Source organism: Gambusia affinis, linkage group LG16 (assembly GCF_019740435.1).
Source record: "Gambusia affinis linkage group LG16, SWU_Gaff_1.0, whole genome shotgun sequence".
NCBI classification, from domain to species: domain Eukaryota; kingdom Metazoa; phylum Chordata; class Actinopteri; order Cyprinodontiformes; family Poeciliidae; genus Gambusia; species Gambusia affinis.
The window spans coordinates 14,770,931-14,794,310 of record NC_057883.1 but is presented as its reverse complement, the minus strand read 5'-3'; the positions used below and the strand labels follow the sequence as shown (position 1 = coordinate 14,794,310).

Sequence of the window (23,380 nt, the reverse complement as noted above, 5' to 3'; positions counted from 1 at the left end):
CATGAGTACAGTATATTATACAGTACAGTAATAAACTTAGTCCAGGGGTCTTCAACTCCAGAGATTGAGGGCCAGGGACATGCAGTTTTTAGATATGTCACAGGTACAAAACACTGGAATGAAATGGCTTAATTACCTCCTTCTTGTGTAGATCAGTTCTCCGGAGCCTTGCTAATAACCTAATTATTCTGTTCAGGTGTGGTGCAGCAGAGGCACATCTAAAAGTCGTAGGTCACCGGCCCTTGAGGACTGGAGTTTGGCTCTCCTGATCTAAACACTCTAAATTTTCAATATTTGCTGAACATTAACTGAAAATTTAACCAGAAAGCTTTTTGGAGTCCTTGAAAGTGAAATTAATTTCTTGGTCACGATTGTGACCGGTGGCTCGTCTCAATTCATTTGCAGGTTTTTATTCATTCACAATTAGATTTGAGAAGGTTTTTCAAAGACCTCTCCAACAGAGAATGGTTCTTACTGTAAAGGTGGTGCAGCCACTCGGAGGTATATGACCTTGTTGTCTATAAACCAGTGGTGAGATGCACCTCTCACAACAGTACCTTCTCTAACCAAAACACAAAACTCAATAACACCCCCACCATAACAACCCAGACCCATTTATACTTTTAGGAAAATGATGTGAGTTATATATTATGCCAAATGGATCTTATATAACACATATGTTAAGGTTTTTCCTTAAATAGCGCCATCAACTTGCACTGATTTGGATTGTAACATCTATGTCATGTTAATATTTCCATACTAGGAAATTAATTCCTTAAGCATTTTCTTGCTTATTGACACAAAGTTTGCTTTTTATTTGAAACTTCCTAACATGTACGATGTTTTTTCTGGTCTAGATGTTCTTCATCTCCAGTCTGAGAATCTCCAAAGTATTTTCTACAAAGTGTTTCTACTTTCCTCAATGAACGGGAGTTCAAATGGAGAGGAGAATTAGAATTCATCAGCAAACCTTTGTAACTGCGGTAAAATTAAAAGTTTTTTTTATTGTTATTATTAGACCACAACATCAACTTCAATCCCAAATGAGATTTTATTCTAATTTCCACTGCAATGAACATAAAGATCATGAAGAATTTTAAAGGATGAGTAGCAGGCCCATATTTTTAATCTCCAACAGTGGGGATAGCCCTATTGAATTGGGTTTGTCCCTAAAAGACACAGTTTGCTTATCAAAGGAGTTGTATTCAACTGTGATGATATGTAGGAATTATTTCTGCCAAACTTATCAAGCCAAGAATGGATTCTCCTATACTGTCCTTCACAATTCCATTTGACAAATATAAACTGACATTGTTGAGATGCCAATAAGATCTGAAATCTAATTTGTGATGAGTTGTCTTCTACGGACAATTTGCCAAATGTTAGGAAATTGAGAGTATTGCAAAAGGATTGATGAGTGGAAAGTGCCAAGCAGGTCATGCTTGGGTGCTTCAAATTAGAGCTGTATTGTAAAACCTTTGTGAGAAAATGAAGGAACTTAAAGTTTCAAAACTTACCAGATATTTAATAAACAGAGTAAGAACTGTAGGCATAGAACAAGTGAAAATAGAGTCCATTATGGGTGAGACAGTCTCAGAACCACTATTGAACACTAGTGCTTAACAGGAGCCACTTCCTCTTCAGTTCCTCGCTCTGCTTGAGGAACTACCGCTTTGGCTCCAAAGTGGTTATGTACATCTGGAGGACTCTCCTGACATCAGGAGAGTCCTCATGTAAAAATACCATGATTTTTACATTGTAAAAATATAAAATAATCTCATAAAAAACATTTATCTAAATGGTTTTAATTAGCAGGTCACCTCAGAACCAGGTGACCTGCTTGAAAAAAGTCACTGAGAATGAAACTCTTAGAAGGACATCCTTAAAAAAAACTGAATAACTTAACCTGATCTTTTAGCAAAACATGAAATGCAACCATAGCTCTGAGCTCTAGCCAAAGAAAAAATTGGAGAAGATTTGCTTTGCAAGGCCTTTTTACATCCACTCCTAAGCTGACTTCTTTTTGGACTTGGTCCACCAGGAGAGCTTAAAGTCCCTCCTAACAAACGTCCTATATGTTAACGGGAGTCTAAAGTTTGTTAAATGCAGTGTTGTTCTTTAATGCTAACAGCAGAAATTGTCAGTGGGAGATTTTACCCAAACTATTTAAAGAGTATAGAAAAAAAACATCTTAGGATGAGAAACATGGTTTATTTCGGTTGAACTAAGAGTTGATTTCAGCTGATTAGCTGAAATGGGCTGGAGATCAGAGAGTTTCTGGAAATTAAAGGTGAAATCTTCATAGTTGATTTACACTACAGTTGTTATAACAGCAATATAATGTTTCCACCTTGAAAGATAATTGAAGTCCACAGCTTTGGAATTGACACCTTTAGGAGACCTTTTTGCTTGTTGAAGCCGCATAAGTGTATAATAATAAAGCTGTCTAAGATCAAGGCAGCTTCAGAGACATAAATCTGGTTCATGCTTTTCAATTTGTTAACAGTACTTACAGCAAGTATGTCTTGAAGGATACATCCAGCCAGTTTCTTCATTTGTGTCTTTGGATTTCTGCAGCTATAGCATCCACATTATCCTGGATTTCTAATGACATCTGACTCAGTCTGATGGTTCTTAAGAGAAGATTGTGATTATTTTTGGTCTTCATCATTATTTGTGGCTAAAAGGTTTTCACACATCTTACCCAGACAGGGCCTTTTCTTTTATAACTGCATGCCACAGGGACCAACAGGCTTACAGAACATGCCGGCTGGCCCGTGAACTTAGCAGCAGCATTTACAAATGGCTATATGGCTCCTCAAGGCTGAGCTCTGACCTCGCACCAAAGGCTTAGCTCTGAAAAAGAGATATTCAAGTATAAAGTTATTCATGTCAAGTAATGCCCACAAAACCCTTCCAAGCAACCCATAAATCTGATATTTTGATGGAAAATGCCAGACATTTCATGAGTGCCCTTGACAAACTTTTTGTTTCTTTCACTCAGTTAACACTTGGACAGAATTCACCACTTTTACACTCATTGTTCTGTTTCTTCTCTTCATCCTCAGTTTGTAATAGCAGGGCAAAAATGTTAAGTTTCATCACCCTGCACTCAACTGCTCCTCAAATTCACAATGTTCTGTTGTCATTTGAGAGATGGGCTTTTTCACAACTGTGCAGAATTGGGCACTTTGTTGGAAAGCAACTCAGTTCCTCTTACTAAGAGCTAAAAACTGCCATCTACTCACCTTAATGCAGAGGACTTTGCGATCTAAACCTCGGTGAGTGCATGTATTTTGTGAGAAAAAATTACCCAAGCCTTTCATGCTGATAGGTCTGGCTATGATCGCGTACGAGAACAAGTGTGTCCTCAGGTTTAATTAAACTTTTTTTTTTTTTCAAAGTGCATCTTCCTGGTGAAATCAACCTCATCCATTCCTGCATTTGTGTGTCGAGACGCTTGCCCTCTTTTAGTCCTCCTTAAGCAGTCGATACATTAAAACTTGAACTGATTGATTTCAGAATAGCTGTGGCATCAATGTTCTTACAAAGCCATTAACCACATCTGAAGTATGTTAGTCATCAAGCTCTGGGCCTGGGATTGATAATAGCTTAACCACAAGGCCTATCTTACCCATCCTTTTGCAGGAGGGCTTGTATTTAGCACCTAGAGCACTTGTGGCACATCTCAAACAGCGCTGGGGCATTCACAGAGCCACTGAGTGGAAAACCTTTTTTCACATTTGTCTCAACCTCATGAATACATTCCAACTCTAGCAAACTCCTTTGCCTTAATGTGGAATTTCAAAGAAGGTATGAGGCCAATTTATTTATATGTATTCTCAGCATCTTAGTGATACTCTTGAAGACAGCAGTAGTGGGCATGATAATCTCTGTCTTTCATCAGCAAAGTGGCCCAGCAAAAAACCCATCAGTAGTATATTCTCTATTGATTGATGGCCGCTCCTGCTCTTCTAGGCAACGCCATTATCATCATGCATAGATTCCAGGTTGCCCACAATAAAATCATTGTCTTGATTTGAGGTATTCACTCTCAACGTGTCATTATTGCACAATTGGTGTTTGCCTCATATTGCCTTCTTCCTGCCTGGACGATTACCTGCATTCCCCGCCATCATCTTTACACACATGAGGCAATATTCACACAGAAAAAAGAAAAAAAGTGGCCTCTCCTCTGCTCATCTTTAGAAGCAACAGGTGTGAAATTGACTTAAGGAGACCTATTTTAGCTTGGAAAAAACATTCCAAATTTTACATTTCTTTCTAAATGTGATAATACTCCCATAACAGGTAGATGTGCATTAAGCAGAACTGGGTAAAAAGATATTGTAGTTAGCAAAATAGGAGAAAAAGCCCCTGGAAAGTCGACTTGAATTATCAAAATGTGTTTTAACACACATCAACACTGTTTGACTGATTGACTGTTATTAAAAAATTAATATTATTAATAATAATAATAATAATAATAATAATAATAATAATAATAATAATAATAATAATAATAATAATAATAATAATAATAAACTCTGCTTGTCTCTCTGTTCCAGGTGTTTCCATTGTGGATGTTGCCAGTATGTGTTAGTCGCATGTCCCTCCTGGGAGCTGACCTGGTTATCAATCATTGGATCAGGGTATCTAATGTAAACGCAACTGTGGTGTGGATAATATGCCACATCTGCTCTTTAGACTGCGCCGCTTCTTGGTTACCAAGCGATTTATTAGAGCGCCCTGGGTGAGGAATAATAGGTGGCGGCTTAAAGACCAACCGGCAGCGCTTCCATAGACGTACAATTATCTCTTAAAACAAGCTGTTGTGACAATATCATTTACCATCATTGCGCACCGAATAGTTCCGTGTCCCCCAAAAACATCTCGAAAGGAGAAAACTTGCCATGTGGGTTTAAAAGCACCGTGTTCTGGAGGGGGATGTTGTGTTTGCGCTCAGGGCCAATTTATTGCAGATGAACATATGGCCAATATTTTGTCTCACGTCACACCAAGGGGGAAAACAAACACCGCACAATGTTAGCGAGTCAGCAAGTGCACAGCCACTTGGCCAGCTATGCAAACGCTCTTTGACAATATGAGAAGAGGAGCACTTGCTTTCTGGGTATATAAACCACATCAGGCTTATCTCTGCACGCACTCCTGACTCCCATTTGGAGATATTTCATTAACTCTGCTGCGCTGTCCTAACGCTGCCAACACAGAGACACCTTCCAGTTTAGGTAAGCGCATTGGCTGCTCCAGTCAGCTTTGCACACCGTCACTTGTGAAGATACATCTTCACGGAGACAGTTGCTTCTCTTTGTCTAGTATTTCTGTTTTCTTTTATCAATAATTTTGAGCTACACCTTGATAAGAAGACCCTGATCAGGCTGCGTTTTCATTCTGTCTTTGGCCAACCTGTGTTTGTTATTGGCCCGTGGTTTTAGGGCATAGTAGCTACTGGTGATCATTACGCACTCACCTGAGGAGTCCATGCTTGGTTGGGCATTATTGTGGAGATCAGAGTGGCCTGCACCTTCGAAGGCTAATGGTTCTCCAGGCTAATGATGTGGGCAAACCTACAACAAAAGTAAAGCCTAATCCTAACAAACAAAAATAACTCTTTTATGCAGATAAAAGAAAAGCAGGCTTTCTGCAAAAGTACAAAATAAAAAGTTCTTTTAGAGATTTAGATTAGAGTCCCAATTTAAGTAACTCAAAATGCAATTGCACCTTAATGTTATTATTCAGACTTTTTTCTGTAATTAATCAACTTAACTTTGGAGATAGGTTGTTACCTGGAACAATGAGCGTCAGGTTTCTGGATTATTTTTGCTAAATTATAACTTAATCAAGATAGGATTTATGCCTCTAAAAAATATTCATCTTCACATGCATCTTTTGACAAAACATGACGAAGTGATTGAAAGTATGTTTGGACACATTTTCATTGTTTTCTATTTGATTTTTATTTGTTCTTTTTTTTCATTCGTTTGAAATCAATTTTGTCCTTATTTGAGAATGCTGAATTGATTAATGGACTTGATTAATTAATAAGATGAGTTAAATATCTCAATTTAAAACAAAAGTTGCTCTCCCACCATACTAAGACATAAGATATTAGTTAAATCCCCCCGCCCCTCTTTGTGGTATAATCAAGTCAGATATAGTGAAAGAAAAATGACTTTTTTCCCTCTTTATTCAGTTCTTTGAAAACTTTACAAAGTGGAGATCAAGACTTTATAACCCAGCTGTATAATGTACTGCATTGTATTGTATAACTGTTAGTGAAATAAAATTATACCACTGGATAGTTTCTTTAAATGAATGATGAAACATAAAACAAAATAATGCGCCTTGTGCAGTTTAATGACCACAACCTCACCACCTACTGCCTTATGCGCCTGTACAACCGACATACTGTTTCCTTCAAGTTGTTTAATCTAATGTTCACCCCCTGTTGTTTCTTAATTTTACCGGTAGAGACCGCTAGAGCTCTACAGATGTCAACAGCTGTTAATGTTATTACCACTCTCACAAACAAGACAACTCACAAGGAGGATAAGTTATCTTGTTTCTCGTGCCATTCAGAAGCAGCCACACCAAACCGTCCTAAAGAAGAAATTTAATTTTATTTCAATACTTTTTGGTGTGTTGTTTCTTATGGCATTAATATCGCCCTGTTACAAGTAATGGTTGCCCCTTTGAATAGGAATCTGAGTCCCCCCGCCCCCATAAGTGCCAGTGCCAGTGCGACACTAAAAAAATGTAAGTGATTAAAAAATAATAATCGTCTTTTTTTCAGCGATTCGTCTTTACACACACAGGGGAAAGATTAGGGCAAATGGCTCAGCGTGGCATGAAATTCGGCGTTACAAATAAACTGGTGGTTTAACAAATGAAGGCATCTCCTCGGGTCATGGGCGCGACTCCATAATCTCGCAGTGACATGTTTAATCATTATAGAAAGGAAGACGAATAAAGCTTTTTTTTTTTTCTTTTTGCCTGGAAGGGAAAGAAGGTTGGCTTTCAGAGCAATAAAAACGTAAAAAAAAAAAATCTTACCCTGAAGCAAAGTGTCCCCAGGCCATCTTGGCCGCCATAAATAAAGCAGCACCCGACTTTACCTTCCTTTAATATATTGGCTTTTAATCATAGGAGGGCTTGTCACTCTGTACATTTATCAAGGCTGCCCTGAGGCAGGCGGGGTTACCTTTATCAAAGCCCAACTCCTTCCCTCAGGCGTCCCAACACGCTGGAACTCAGCGATTAAAAAGGGAAGCACTGATCAACATTATTATGGATCCTCCTGCGGCATTCTTATTTGCGCTTTCAATCGAAAGATGTATTCAATCAGGCATATAAAACCCCCTTTCTTTACTTATTTGAGAACAATCGTGGGCATGAATTTTTAGGAGGGAATTATAATTAATGAGCCTAGATTCAAGTTTTTATATATATTATTATTATAATCATCCTTTTTTGAGGGAGGATTTGTCCAAAATATTAATTGTTTTTTGAATGAATATTGCATTGAATGAAAACACGACGAGCTTGAACACTGATCCAGTCTGCTCTGCAGTTAACATTAAGATGGGAACAATGGTTTTAGCATAGTGACAGCAGGAATGATCACATGAAACAAACGAAGAAACAACAAAAACTAAAACAGATTGCTCTTGTGCATGCACTCTGAGCAGTTTGCTGCACACAAAGTCATTTGAGAAATGTTGTGCATTCTGCAGCGAAGTGATATAATACAGCAACTTTGCACCTGTCATTGTCCTCTAAATCCTGACACATCTGCACCTGAGAGGCCCTTCCTAAGCATTATATTGTGTGAGGAGTCGAACGGTCTTCACAGAGATATAGCTGCAAATTTAACTTTGAGACTGTGACGCAGACTGCCTTTAATTTTCTTTCCATCCCTAATTACAGTGAAAAAGAAAAAGGCCATGAGAAACGCAGCACGTATCTGTTACATTGTATTGCAATTTGCACAAAATTAACAACTTGTTACTATGTTCGTTTTAATATAGCCTATATATATATATTCTAAATGCAACTTTTGCGCGTTCAATATCTTATATGTTAAACTGGAAGCGATTTTCTCGCAAAGACGTCCTCTTCAGCCAAAAACTAAAAAAAATTAAAAAAATAAATAACTGGCCACTGTCACAGAAGCGAGAGGCCTGTTTGAACTACCTGCGAAAGTAAACAGGTAAACACAGTGCGATAGGCTCTCCAAGTGGAGTGCGTCCACTTAGCCAGTGCACATTTACCTTTTCTTTAGGAAACCCTCGGCTCAATTGATCAAATAGCAGCTTGGTATATCCCCAGCAACTGAGCACAGTCTGCAGCCCAGTGCCTTAAACCAAAAACCCACTGCTACTCCCCCCACCTCTTTCCTTGCCATCGTCGCGGGATGTCACGGGTGACAACCCTGCGTGCTCAAACATACCCTGATTTGGCTCCACGTACTTTTTAAGGCACTGAGTAAATCTCAGCAAAATAAAGCCCCGCATGGGCCAAGTGAGTTTCCTGATGAGGTGCGCGGATTGAGTCCCATGCCGCCTGCCGGGGCCGTTCCCCCGTGACGCGTGAAGCTCCCTGGGTGTCTGCTGTGGGTTGCATGTCCCTTCACAGTTCGGATTTAGCTGTGCAGCATTACTCGCTGGATCAGGTCAGTAACCTCTCTCTCCCCCAGCATAGAGAGGCTCAGGCTCAGCTCCAGTTTGTCCATGCAGCCCTCTCGGCTCAAAGGAGTCTTTGTGGGATGTTGAGACTTGTGATTAATTCTGTCAGTCCGGTAAAATATTTACCTCAGGCCAATCTTCTACTCTGAGAACAAAGAGTGATTGAAGGCAATATCTAAACTATTATTATTATTATTATTATTATTATTATTATTATTATTATTATTATTATTATTATTATTATTATTATTATTATTATTAATAATAATAATAATAATAATAATAATAATAATAATAATAATAATATAGCTTAATAGTTTGATTGGCTCTTCTGATACATTCTGCTGAGCTACAAGGAACTAAAAAGACACAATAGTTGCTGCTTTCGTAAAGGAGACAGACTGTGTTCCTAAGTCCGTGTGTTCAAGCAATATGTGTGTATGTTGAGATGAAGGACTTTCCTTAATATTGTGGAAGGATCCTGGAATTGAATGAAGAGATAGTCCATTGAAAGCAGTTGAATGCCATGACAACTACGAACAATCTCAGATTTATTCCAAACAGTTAGAAAGCATTGTGCGCGGGGCGTCAATCATCCATTATTTCGGGCCCTGAAATAAATGCAAAAACTGCAGCCGGACAAAAGCTTCCAACGGGAGCCGGACATTTGTCTACATTTCCCCCATTGTCTGCAGCTTAGCAATCGGTTTGTATTTGTGTTTGCCCGGGCCCGACCACCCAGGATGCGCAGAGGACCTGCTGAAAAACGCCGCAACATTGTCACCCACATCACATATAGCCCTACTGCATGAGGGAGGCTGAGGGAAGAGAGCGAAAAGGGGGGTAGAGGGGGAAGTCTTGGAGGGCAGGAAAATAAAGTAAGCAACAATGATACTCAGATTTCACAAGGGGGAAGAAAAGAAGCAAGATGGAGCAACTCAAATGGAGCTACACAGGCTAAAAGTAAATATCACACTGGAGAGATTTATCATGAAAGAAATGCAATGAAAAAGAAAGGTGTGTAAGTTTTTCACAATATGAACCATCACAAATAAAATAATTTATTATTATTATTATTATTATTATTATTATTATTATTATTATTATTATTATTATTATTATTATTATTATTATTATTATTATTATTATTATTACAGATTAGCCTTAAATGCATGTTTAGCGTCTTGGTTTAGTTTCGACACATCCTCTTGCCCTAAGCTATAGCAAAAATATTGGCGTAAAAGGTTTACATAAATTATCCACTATTTAAACGAGTCCTTTTCTTTTCTTTTCTTTTCTTTTTGTTTTTGTTTGTTTGCTTTTAAAACACAATGGTCCCACCCATTCAGAAATTATGAAATTATGAGTAATTTTATTTTTTATACTGTAAAAGTAACAGGCGAAAGCTTCACTTGGCTCAATTTGTAAGAACGGGCCTTTTTAAATATTGTGAGAATAAAGCTACTTGGAGGTTCTTTGTATGTAAATAGGGTGTAAAAAAGGCCCTCCCCGTCTTTGTAATTAATTGACACGTTATACCACTCATCATGCTCTGAAGCACCAATGGTAGAGGCTCGGATCTCCCCAAAACCCACAATTTCACATCTGCAAACACTGTCTTCATCCACTTGACTCCTAAGACCCGCCCACACGTGGCCAACCTTTCGCGTTTTTTAATGCTTTTTCACTGCAGGTTCATGTGTTGAGACCAACCTTATATGGACTGATCAGGACAAGGTAATGGCTTATTTCCCTCTAGCACCCAGCAGTAGCACAGTATCCATGAGCCGCATATAGCACTTCAGCCACTTTGGCATCCTTCCTGGACTTACAGAGACCGAATCCACTGCTTCTTGCTTTGCTCATAGGCGATGGTTATCCACAGAGGCTGTTTTGACTGTACTTCAGCGTAGAGCGATACTTACTCATCCACATTTTTTTCTCTGCTTTTTTTTCTCTCCTTATTAGTTTTTTTTTTCCTATTCTCACAACAGCGGATTGTTACGAAAAGAAAGCTGCTGCAAGCAACTTTTCCCTGCATATTTCCCCCCCTACCAGAATATGTCGTTGACCAACACAAAGACGGGCTTTTCTGTAAAGGACATTTTGGACCTTCCTGACACGAATGACGAGGACGGATCTATCACCGGAGCGGAAGAAGACACGGAGGGATCAGAGACCGCATCCACGACGAAAAACGGTGGAGTTTTGGTGCAAAGTCCTCTAGAAAACGTTCAGAATCTACCTTTAAAGAACCCCTTTTATGACAGTACTGACAATCCCTACACACGATGGCTCGCTACTACGGACAGTATTCAATATTCATGTAAGTAGACTCATATATCCCCTTCTTTATTTTGTCATTTTGATCCAATGCGGGTAAATTAAATGATAATTGATTGCATGCATGCTCATATTGCGCCCTAAGGATGCCCTTGGGTAGCGTGCACTGTTCATCCTTATGCACAGTGTACTGCTCGTCTTAGAAAATGCATGCAGTGTTAAGGCTTAAGGCACTCTGCTTTTGCAATGACTGTTCGAATAACAATAAACAGGGGGAAAAAAAACAAAGGAGCTTGAATTGAATTTCTGTCTGCTTTATTTCCAGCATCAGTTTTTCTTTTGGTGTAAAACCAGAGTGTTAAATTGTGAAGTAACGGTTAAGAAGACAATGCACCTTTCACGCTTCACTGACTTTCTCTGTTTTCTTGGAAAGTCTGGACTATTTTGCCTTTTTGGAACAATGCTCTACTCTGATATTAGTTTCTTGAGTTACATTTGATCAAAATATCTCCCAGTTTCTATCTTTATGGAGTTCTAAGAGTTCTAAATCATAACATGCATGGTAGACATTTGCTCCCCAGTTCATATTGAAAACGCCTCCTGAATGTTTACTAATCACTTAATGGACTCTGTGTTTGTAAGAAATCTCTCTGAAAACTTCCCGACATAACATTTTGACAGTGTTTCTCCCGTTTCTTGTCGCAGTGCACGGTTTGTCCGCCAGCTCTCAGGACTCGGCCAAGTCTCCGGAGCCGTCTGCGGACGACGAATCCCCCGACAACGACAAGGAGACGTCCAGCAGCGGCGGCAGCGACTCGGGCAAGAAGCGGAAAAGGAGGGTGCTGTTCTCCAAGGCGCAAACCTATGAGTTGGAGCGCCGCTTCAGGCAACAGAGGTACCTGTCCGCCCCAGAGAGGGAGCACTTGGCCAGCCTCATCCGTCTCACCCCGACCCAGGTGAAGATCTGGTTCCAGAATCACCGGTATAAGATGAAGAGAGCCCGGGCCGAGAAAGGTATGGAAGTGACCCACCTCCCTTCTCCTCGGCGGGTGGCCGTGCCCGTCTTAGTCAGGGATGGGAAGCCTTGTCACACTCTTAAAGCTCAGGACTTGGCGGCCACTTTTCAGGCCGGGATTCCCTTCTCGGCGTATAGCGCTCAGTCGCTCCAACACATGCAGTATAACGCGCAGTACGGCGCCGCGGCCACACCACAGTTCCCCACAGCACATCACTTGGTGCAAACGCAACAGTGGACTTGGTGAGAAAAATTATAGAGACTTGGTTTGGAGGGTGGGATGTAGGGTGTTTCACCGCAAAGAAAGAAAGAAAGAAAAAAAGAAAAAACAAAAAACACAAAAGACTTTTCATTTTTGCAGCTTGACTCATATATATACTACTACCATTTTTATTCGGGGCTCATGTGTGCGCCGTGTTTACATGTTTTCGTTAAGAGAACTGGGTCCAAACCTCTCCCTTATAGATTTTATTAAGAAATGTCAATGCTCTTCTTGTGACATATTTTTTTGTAAAGTATGTTGTGTGTTGGTTGTAGAGATGTTTTACTTTTTATTTTTATTATTTTTTTCCCCCTCTTGTCCCTTCGTGTTATTATCAGCACGTGCGAACCACTTTATAATTATAGAAAATTTTTAATTTCTTGCTTCTTTTATGGACCGAAAAAAATATTTATGGCCATGAATAAACACTGGCAAGTTTTCAGCCGTTTTTGTTTTTCTTCCTTGTAAATATTTGCAGTCAGGTGGTGCATTTGGACGCAGCTCGGGATTTAAATTTCCAAATTTATTTTTTTGCGAACATGCTGTGAGATGTGTAAAATGATCCGTGCTGACGCCGCAGTTAAAAATGGACAAATATCTTCATTTTTAAAGTAATAACTTTTAAATAAAATATGACTGAAATGAGGCTTTGTTTTGATAAGTGTCCCGTCGATTTCATCTGTAGAAGGGCGGAGAGAGCCAAATACTAGCTTGTGGCGCAGAATGGGAATAAATCTCCAGCGCACTTCAACTCTTTTTTCCCCATTTAGTCAAATTTAATCCGAGGAATATTTTTCTCTGTCCGAACACCTCGCCCATAAAGAGCCTAAAGTCACTTGTGAAATGGGACTAAAATCCACTCACTTAATATAAGTGGGCTTCTCCACACAAGAAGCTTTTGAGTCAAAAGCACTCCTTTTTGTCAGCACCCCCGGCCTTGGCTGTAGAGTGGCATACAGCGGAGGGAAAGCAATTATTTAATGCAATAAATGTTTTGTTATCTTATTAAGCGCTGAACAGCAAATAGAGCTGGGGCAATCAGTGTGCTGTCTTGGTTTAACAACTGAAATTTGGGGCATAGTCGTGTGATAAAGTTTTTTGTTTTGTTTTGTTTGGTTTTGTTTGTTTGTTTGGTTTTTCCCCACACGATCGTTTTCAGACATTAGATTTCACCCTTGACATTAGAACATATTCTAGACTTGCAGACGGTGTTTTCCTTGCTGTGGGAATCGCAAATGGGTAACTGCGAAGCACACTGTGGATTATCAGACTCCGCTCAATATCTTGGGTAAATATGATAACCCCCAGTAGAAAAATCTATGCATTTTGTTGTTTGTCCCGGGACAAAATTCTAACCAGCAGATGTTAGGCTCGCCCCTATCATCACCGAACAAACAGCTAAATTAGGCCAGATTTGCTAATTATTTACAGAATCCAGTCTCAGGGGGGGCTACTGCTTTTGTGAAAGAAGGGGTGTGCGGGGCAAACTCAAAAGCCTTTTCTGTTTCAACACTGGTTGAGCTTGTAGGTCAAACAAATAAGCAACTTTATGACATGTTTTATTATTACTGAAAAAAAGACGTGATAATAATTTATTAAACAAACAATTTATTGTAAAATGTAAATCTGTACGGTACGCATTTATTAGAAGTGCTATCTAAAGATTTTTAGGGAGAAGAAAAAAAACTGATTAAAGATGCTCGTACAAAATGGATGTAATCTCTTTTTTAAGAATAATCTAAAAACTTGTAAGTAAAACAAGATTCCTGGCTTTCACTCGTTGAATTCTATCCACCTGACTCCATCGCTACACAATACAGTACACAAGGCAGTTTAAAAAAAAAAAAGAAAAGAAAAAAAAAAAGGAAGACAATAGCGGACGCAGGCCTTGGTTGTGCTGCGTGTTAGAGGCGTGCATATTAACTAGCAGCACGAGTGGAGACGCAGACAGCGCAGATAGACAGAGTTCCTCGGTGCTGTTCAGAGTCAGGGAGATGAATCCTTTGGGCTTTTTGTCCCCCGCCTGTCACTTGGTGCCATTGTGATCTTTGCTGCACACGTTGCGTCCCATATGGGCAGCTGGGTTCGGAAGAGGAGAAAAGGATCTCTCTCACAAGCCTCCAAATTGTATCAAGCTCTCAAGTAAAGCATTGTTGTCTCTCTCTCCCTCTCTTTCTCAAAGAAAAACGAATTCAAAATTCGTGCTATATCTATTCTGGTCGAGGAGGCAAAAAAGAGAAGCCCTATTCACGCGTAACAGGGAGTCCTTCTTCCTTGATAGAGCTATGCCAACAACAGCCTTCTCATTTCTCTTTGCCTTCCATCCCCTCTTTCTAGAACGTCAAAGGGTGATTATTGTCTGACAAAAAAAAAAGTAGCGCAAAAAGTATTTTTTTTAATTCTGGACAGTGATCGGCCCTGTTTGTGGTCAATCTCGCTGAGGCCTGGTTGTAGATGAAGAAACAAAATGACACTTCAATTTAAAAAGGTGCCCAGCTGTTCTTCTAAAAACAACCAAAAATAAATGTTGGAAGTCCTATTTTTCTGCTCCTGCTCTGAGTTGCAAGGAATTTGCTGTATGCGGGGAGCAATTACAGACAAACTGATTAATGTTAGGAGCATTCATTTGCATTTTGATTTTTTTTTTCTCTGTGTGCGTGTGTGTGTGTGCGTGTGTGTGTGTGTGTGCGTGTGTGTGTGTGTTATGAATCCAGTGATCTGGAAGATGCAGATGTTTTTCCGTGAAAAAAAAAAAATCTGGGATAAATGACAGGTGTTTTGCTGACTGATGCGCACATCTCTTGGAAAATCTGGTAATTATCCGTAAAGTTATCAAAAAAAAAATACGCACAATGATTAATATTTTAAAAAGAAAAAAAAAGAAGAAAAGAAAAAAAATCTACAGATTTGAACAGATGCAATCCAGTCAAACTTTGCATTTACCCTAAAACAAAGCAAAAACGGAAACGTTAAACTCGCAACTTGTTCGCCTTTGTGCTGGTATTAACTCTGCAGGAAATAACTTAACTCCTTCTGTAGCTTTGTAACAGGGTCACATTTATCGGAAATTGCTTTTGGCTGCTTGAGGGGATAAAGCACTACGATTTTAAAACAAGCATCTTGTAGTTCAACCTGCGTGGATAACGCTATTATACACCTTGCCACCATGCAATACTGGAGGAAATGTGCACTCGGGACACTCGTGGATCCTCGTCATCCTGCACGTTTGAACCTCCACATGAATCATTTCTCTATCGTGCACATCGCCGCGTAAACGAGGATTTCAAAGCTATAATAAGCGGCGCCTCTTTTTTTTTTCTTTTTTTTTTCATTTAAAGGAAGCGATCTGGGTTTTATTGCCTTTAGAGAAGATCCAGATTAGATTCGCCACGGTGGTGCAGATATTAAGGAAGTGAGAGGGGAGCGGAGACTGTTGCGGTGGACCGCCACAAGATGGAAGCAGAGATCTGTGGTTGGAGTCCTGCTGCTTTTACCTGCGAACGTCCTCCAGCATCCTCTAATTCCATCACTGCAAATTACTGCAACTAAATTCCAACTGTTGAAATTAGTGTGCACCCCCCCCCCCCCACCACCCCCACCCCTCTCTCTCTCTCTCTCTCTGCGTCTCTCTCTCTCTCTCTGTCTTTTTCTTTCTCTCTCTCCCTTTAATGAACACACATAGAAACAAACTTGACTGCCGCTTTAAGTGCATGATTGCGGTTTATGACATTGTTATGGATCTTGAGAGCATAATCATATCGCTCTTCAAAACAAAACCAGACAGGACGTAAACAGTCCACGAGCAATTAGTGGAGTTTGCAGCTCACGCTTGGAAAACGTTGGAGGGAGAGAGCGGTGGAGAAGAGGAGCTCCGGGCATCTCCACGGTGTGGCGCAATAGGATAGGGAGACAAAGATGGAGGGAATCGTCACAGTGAACAAAAGCGATGAAATGAGAAAAAAGGTCCGCTCTCAATAAACAAAGAAGAGTATTAGTCAGCACTTGCCATATTAAACAAAAAAAAAAATCTAAAATTTAAATCGATATTTAACAGATAAGGATGCTTTTTGATCTGGTGAGGAGTTTCTAGCTGACTGATGTAATTTGTGTAATTTGCATATTCATTTAGTGACGCACAGTCCCGCTTAGGCTGCAATACAGGTCAAACGGCGTCAAGGCAGCAGCATCTTTTTTGCACCATCTCCGTTCAGCATCGCTAGGCTCATTCATACCTGCAGGTGGCCTCATTGAGCCATTACTGTTTGACAGCGGGAGCTACAGAGAGCAGCTCAACATGATGAGTGCAGGGTTAAGAGAGGAAGTATATCTTCTGTTCTCCAACAGTTTCGAACCGCTGTTATAAATATTAAATAAAATAAAAACAACCTCTTCATTATAGCGTTGAAAAAGAGTTGATTGTTCACAAATAGTACATAAGCTATATAACCAGGAGTGCTTCCAGACAGTTTCTAAAGGTCTGTCCAAAAACCGAAAACTAGAACAGGGCTTCAATGTGTAAAATAATCTCGAGTGGGTGGGGAGCCAAAACGTCCTCTGATCTTGGTGACACATATTGTTACCAACATGAACATGAACAACATCATGAAAAAGCATAAAAATATGAAATTCAGAATATTAAATGAATAATTTGGGTTTTATTAATTTTGAACTTTTAAGAAAGAAAACTGGAGCCAAAACACAATGGGGGGGAAACTACCATACTGAATACAAGAGTTTAAATGTAATAAAACAGAGAACATTTACTTGTGAGATAAAGCAAATGAGTTCATCAAAGCAGGAAGGTGCAGTCACAACCCAAACAAGAGTTCTGAGCTGAAAAAAAAAAATAGCATCTGTGCTTTAACCCTCCTGTGGTATTGCAGACCAAACTGACCCATTCTAAAGTTTAAAAACATGGAAAAAATATTTTTCATATATTTTTTGGTCATTTTCAGATTTTCAGTAAAAGACCAGCAAAAATGAAAAGGTGACAGCCCTGGAGGAGGTGGGATTTATCTTTGATCATCACTGAACTGCAGAAGGAATTGACAGCAGCTGCCGTCACCATGAGGTCAATTCTAAGCCTGATGATTCTGATTATGAAACAAATGATGAAAACTCTAGTCATGTTCCTCCAAACAAGATATTTATGTTAAAAAATTGTGAAATCCAGTGATTTTCATCTCCATGTAAACGCCAAGAAAGCTGTGTGCAGAAAACATAATAAAGACTGTGCCAGGGACTACCAGCATGGCAGTAACTCCAGTCAAAGACGGCTTAAAAAATCCAGACAGCAGGTGATGCAAAGACCAGCCAAGCATAGAAGGTTTCCGCTGGAAACTTTAAGAGCTCTAGAGAATAATCAGGGTGGCAAGTTCACTTTCTCGCAACATAACCTGTGACAATTTCTTCACATTGCGCTAAAAGAGGGAGAAATGTTGTCCTCATGAGCCTTTTGCACAAAAGTGCTGCAATCAGCACTTGAACGGAGCAGAAACCAAGTATGATCCTTTATGCTAGCAAACAATGAGTAGATAACTTGGACATTGTTACTGGGCCATACAGCTCCAGATGAATGACTGCACACTGGCAGCAAAATGATTAAAAATATCATTTTTATGTATAACCCATTGATTTTTCAGAGTAGATTTTTCTAGGTTTTCCTGGAAGATAAAAAAATTCTAATTGTTTTGTTTTTGTGAAAAACGTGAATTATCCTCATTCGTCCTTTATATGTGAGAGGTACTGAACATTATTGCAATAAATATTGATTGAAATTGTTAGTAATGAGAACATACAAAAATGTTTTGGGGGAAAATTTTGGATTCTGACACTACTGCATATTAATAAAAAAATCCCTGGGTCAAGCTGACACGGGAACATTACTGTTGCATCTCAGAAGTGAACATAACAGGAGGGTTAAACGAGAGCGCAACAGAAGAGCTGCAGCTTGACAGCAGCTTCCAGGGGAAAACAGAAGTCAGAAGAAGAAAATGAATCCTTACACCATCACTGGGTATCTGCAGCTTCTGTCACATTATGTTCATTCACAACATTTGCAAAAAATGAGGTAGCCTTTGTCTGCATTTTCTTGTGTTCAGTGTAAAAACTGAGTATCCCTGCAAAGAATGTTATTAAAGAAAGTTGTGTACAGTATCAGCTTGTTTAATAGTAATAAAGATAAATGAGATAAGCCTCTTTTATGGCACTTCCAAAATAAGTTAATAATCCTTAAATTTGTGTCTAATTAATTAAATTGTATTTGTAGACTAAATGCTCTAAAGGGAATTGTATTTTTTATTTTTTTGCTTTTTCGTCTTGTCAAATGCATTAATATCACTTTATAGTTAAGCAACTGTTTGAAATTGTTCTGCTGTGGGCAAAGTAAAATGAAAAACGCCACAATTTGGAACGTAACTTTAAGAGTATTTTTCAGTTAAAATAATGTTGTGGACACATAAAAAAGTGTATATACATTATAAACAAGATTTTGGAAAATATTATTGCTAGCCATTAAAGTTATTTAATGTCAATAAAGACTATTAGTTTGTTCAATATTGACCCTATTTTATCAATTATGTCTATTTATTGTATTATGGTGGCAGATTCTATCAAAATGTTTAGAATTCCATCAAAAATATTGGTTGAGTCATCCTTTTCTCTCAGAAATGAATAAGGCTGACATCTTAATGTTGGCATTTTATGAATAAACATGGCATTTTAGTTGCAGCTAAGACCTGCCATGAGACTTGTTACTTGTGGTTAGGAAAGTTTCTGTCCTGGAGACAAAAAAAGATGTAAGTTTGAATCTAATTTTAGCTAGGTGTTGTTCTAAACTCAAACATTGTAGGCCACTGAGCTCCTTAACCCTGAAACAATTGTTGCCAGTTAATAGTAACTCAAATCTGTGGTTGTCAAGAAAATAGATTTTACAACTCATCTTATTAAAATAGATGTAAAAATTAATTATCCAGCTTTAGCAAGTTTAAAAACAGTCAATCTTGACAACCAGCTGAAGCTCAAAGTCATTTCAAATAAACATCACATTTTAGCTGTTGTTGTCGAAGAAAAAGGTCAGCCTACCCTACAAGTCTGCTTGAAAAGATCTAAAAGTTTATTGAACTTGTGTTTCTTATGTCTTTATCAAAAATGAATTACTATCTTCAGTTTCTTTTTAAAAAAAGGCAAAGGAAAAATATTGGGACAAGCACAGATCATTTCCAGCTGACTGTACAGCTAAAAAATTATTTGGAATCAGTTTAAGTTATTTTAGCGCTTAACCTTTCATAATTTCAAGTCACATTTTACCTCTTATATTAGCTTATTTTAGGAATCTGTTTAAAAATTCAAATCAGCTCAATTCATATCAATAATATTAATGTAGAAAATAAACCAGAAGTTGTATTAGTTCTTATCTGAGTTTCTTCAACTCACATTCCAACTGAGGTTCCACAATCATTCACCTTAAATTCAATTTAGGGGTAGGAGTTTATAGTTTAGGGGTAGGAGTTTATAAGTTCTCACTTCTTCCTACCCCATTTTGAGCATGATATGTTAACTGAAACAAAAAATCTGTATTTTCTCTTCTTTCTTATGCACTTCTTGTTACTGTGCACTATTTTATTTTTATATTTGTATCATGTTCGAATAAATTTCATTTCATTTCATTTCAATTTGCCTATTAGTAAAATGCAAAGCTGAAAATGCAAATGAGAAAAACCATACTGTTACTTCTTTAAATTCAGTATTATTTGACATGAGTGGGAATGCTGTACATATAGCCACAAAGAGATAAAATAATTTCTGTCACATCTGTTTATATATAGAATGCTGAGAGAGTGATAAATTACACAAATAATCTAAATCTGTCCTCCCCACTTGAATCAAGTGACATACTGAGTCAGTAAACAAGATATCATGCTTCGGATGAATAAATGAACCCTCTGTCTGCATCTAATATCACATTCTTGCACAAAACAAAACATGCCATCAGCATTTCCTTCAAGACGCTGAGAGTGCAGTTCTTCCATATTAGTGGTTGCTTGTTTAAAGTAGGCTTAAAGTGCTGGAAACAAACAGCAGCCAGTTCAGTGTCATCTTTGTGGAGAAGGAGTAAGCGTCAAGGTTCTTGACTCTGCTGAATGTGGAGATTAGGAAAACAGCAGAGCGAGCAGAAAGATGAGGACACTGGCCAGAAAGGTAATGCCTGAGAGCTCGGAAAGATTTGTTTTTTCTTTCCTTGTCATCTCCATCGTTGCTTGCATGAAACTCGTGTCATCCTTCTCAATAATCAATAAAAATCTTCAAAACTGTTATGTGGTCTTGTGTCCTTGGTGTGTTTTTTTGTTTCCCTTCAAATGTCATTGTACGTGAATGTGACATCAACTATAGCCGTGCACACATCCTTAAGACATGCTCTGACTGTAGCTGTATCACAATTTACTACATGAAGAGGGTTTTGGCTCCATTAACGGCTCCACAACTGTTTAACTCAGCCTTATTTTTTTAGTAGCCACATATGTGATGATTAAGTGATTTATTCCTCAGAATCTGTGTAAAAGCAGAGCTGGTCCAAGGTTGAACATGGCCATAGAAAAAATTTGATTTGGGGGCCACTAGGGCACCCCGGTCTCTTTTACATTGTCCATGCTTAATTATTGTCCATCTTTGCACAGCTTGTTTCCAAACTAACTAGTGAGCCAACAATCAGTTCCTTGAGCTAATGGCTATATTTATTTATTTATTTATTTTAAAATGGCTTCACCACTGTTTGTACAGCAAAATATAGAACGTCTTAACCAGACACGCTCAAGAAGAATGTGGAGGTTTACTATACTAAAAAGAAAAAAAATATATCTATATCCTCTTTATCTTGAGCAAGCGCTGGTTAGACAAAAGTTTTATTATTTCATGAAGTAGTCTAGAGTAATTCAACTCTTCTTTTTTAGTTATATGGTGACGTCATCCTCTATCAGCACACATGTACTCTTCAAATTTGAAACTGAATAAAACATGATAACTCATAATTATTATTATTATTATTATTATTATTATTATTATTATTATTATTATTATTATTATTATTATTATTATTATTATTATTATTATTATTATTATTATTATTATTATTATTATTAATGCCATGGTTTTTATATTTAGTCTGTATGAGTTCTGGTAAAAATTGTGCTTCTGCCTTTCAACAATTCAGCCTTACTCCCACTTGTCTTCTTTTCTTTCAATTTCCCATCTCATAGGACTTGAGCTGTCTTGTATAAACCCATCAGTGTGCTGCAGTCAGGTGGGCTGGATGGGGGGCAGCGCCAACAATCAGGTTCCCAGAGTTGAGTGTTTATGCCTTTCCCTTAATGGATTGTCTCACCTTCTTCAGAGGATGAACATGAGGTGCTTGAGATGCCAGCACTGCCAATGGATCCAGGGGCTTTGAGCGTGATAACGAGCAGCTGTCATCTGTTTCAGATGTGCTTTAATCAACGGGTGTGATGATCAAAGAGCAGCAATGTGGCTGTTTTAACAATTGAGATTGTATAATTAACTTACTGTTTTAAAAGGATGTAAAGAATATGAAGCAAACTCTGCTCCGATTTTCTTTGCGTACTCAAGCTACATGGTAAATTCATCAGCTTTGAAGCTGCACTTAAAGGACATAAATACAAGTAATTATGTTAATATTCTCTAGCAGACTGTGCTTAACGGATAGGACATTTCTGAGTATTGCACTATTTTGATCCACTCTGTGATTCTGTGATTTCTCACATTCTCTATTTATTCTCCTTGTGGTGTGGGATATTGAAGCAATATTTGGACCAAAGGCACCGTGGCAACTATGTTTTCATCGTAACGCAGAACTGACAACTGTGAGAGGATCATTGCTGGGCTCTAACATACATACACTCACCATTCAATATGATAAAGAATAGCACCACATAACATTAGTCAGACACTGCTCTGGTGGAATATTTGTCAGGCTTCTTCTTGCAACACCTTTTTTGTTATTTGGTCTGGTGAAATGCGACAGTGGGAAACAGTCAAAAACCAATTGTTTTTTATTGCTTAGATGTTGCTGTAAGGAAATAATGCTGATATATTTTGACCTCTGAGACTGTCAGGTATTTGTTTAAGTTCTTCTTTTATGATTTAACATGTCACAATGTTTTGTAAACTGTTGCTTCAACAAATTTTCAAGTGTTTTGTGCTGCTTGGAACAAATGTCCCTTTTCACTGTAACTGAAAGCATTATTGTTTGAATTCAAGCATGTTATAAGTAACACATGTAACCTGTGTTTTTTTATGCATTTACAGTTATGAAGAACATTTAAAATTGTACTCACATGTGTCTTTTTTGTTTTTAATCAGCATGCAAACTTTTAGAGTTTTCTGCTACAACTCAAAATAAAATGAAATTTAAAAAAATGTTTCTACAGCCACAAAATATCTCAACATATATGGAAGAATAAACACATCATAGTTGTATGGGATACACAAGTTATAAAATTTACTAACACAAATAAAGGACTTTGAAATGTGAATACTAAAAAAATGTTTTTGTTCAAGGTTTTTTTGCAGATCTGGCATACTGCATTTTTAAACTTCTTTCAGTTGTTGCTCATTTTTGTCTTGTTTTTGTGTCATGAATCAACAGTGTAATATATGAAAGATTAAAAATAATATTTGGTGCAACAGTGTTTTTTTATTTCTTTTTTCGGGGGGGTAGGACTGTGTGTGTGTGTGTGTGTGGGGGGGGGGGGTCGAGGGGGGAGGGGGGGGTCCTGACTTTTCCTATAGCTGTTTCGTAGATGGCTTTTTATTCAACATGAAAAAGTACTTCTATTTAGATCAAATTATAATGTTTATCCCTCATTAAAGACTTCCCTGAGTGTTGCTTTGATTTTTTCATGTATATTGGAGAAAACCTAGAGTATCTCATGGCAGCTATTTGACGGTGCCTAAACACTTGCTCATACAATGTGCTGCCTATTTTCCCAAAGCTCCTCCTCAGAGCTGCAGTCTCCAGCTGAGTTTCTTCCCCACAGAGTGCCAAAAGATGATTTAGGCAAAAATATCACTTTAGCCAAAAATTACTTAGGCTATTATTTT

At 38.3% G+C, this 23,380-nt stretch overlaps 1 protein-coding gene across 4 annotated transcripts; it reads left to right on the top strand.

Annotated features, from left to right (window-relative positions):
• The first annotated feature begins 8,599 nt into the window (after positions 1-8,599).
• Positions 8,600-22,941, top strand: nkx2.2a (NK2 homeobox 2a). Of its 4 annotated transcripts, XM_044143364.1 has the most exons (5): positions 8,600-8,692; positions 10,674-11,031; positions 11,670-12,002; positions 21,520-21,563; positions 21,654-22,941. In XM_044143364.1, exons 1-5 carry the CDS (start codon positions 8,642-8,644, stop codon positions 21,708-21,710), a joined length of 843 nt encoding a protein of 280 aa, XP_043999299.1. In that variant the 5' UTR covers positions 8,600-8,641; the 3' UTR covers positions 21,711-22,941. The 4 variants fall into 4 exon arrangements, with proteins under 4 accessions (XP_043999299.1, XP_043999298.1, XP_043999296.1 ...); XM_044143363.1 differs by having other exon boundaries at positions 21,520-22,941; XM_044143361.1 differs by lacking the exons at positions 21,520-21,563; positions 21,654-22,941 and having other exon boundaries at positions 11,670-12,910.
• Positions 22,942-23,380: the final 439 nt, after the last annotated feature.

Bases quoted from the DNA above. Each gene is read 5' to 3' on its own strand.
- nkx2.2a (XM_044143361.1), top strand. From the start codon at position 8,642: ATGTCCCTTCACAGTTCGGATTTAGCTGTGCAGCATTACTCGCTGGAT. The intron at 8,693-10,673 runs GTCAGTAACCTC...TCTCCTTATTAG, and splicing joins AGCATTACTCGCTGGATCAG to TTTTTTTTTTCCTATTCTCA. The intron at 11,032-11,669 runs GTAAGTAGACTC...ACATTTTGACAG, and splicing joins GGACAGTATTCAATATTCAT to TGTTTCTCCCGTTTCTTGTC.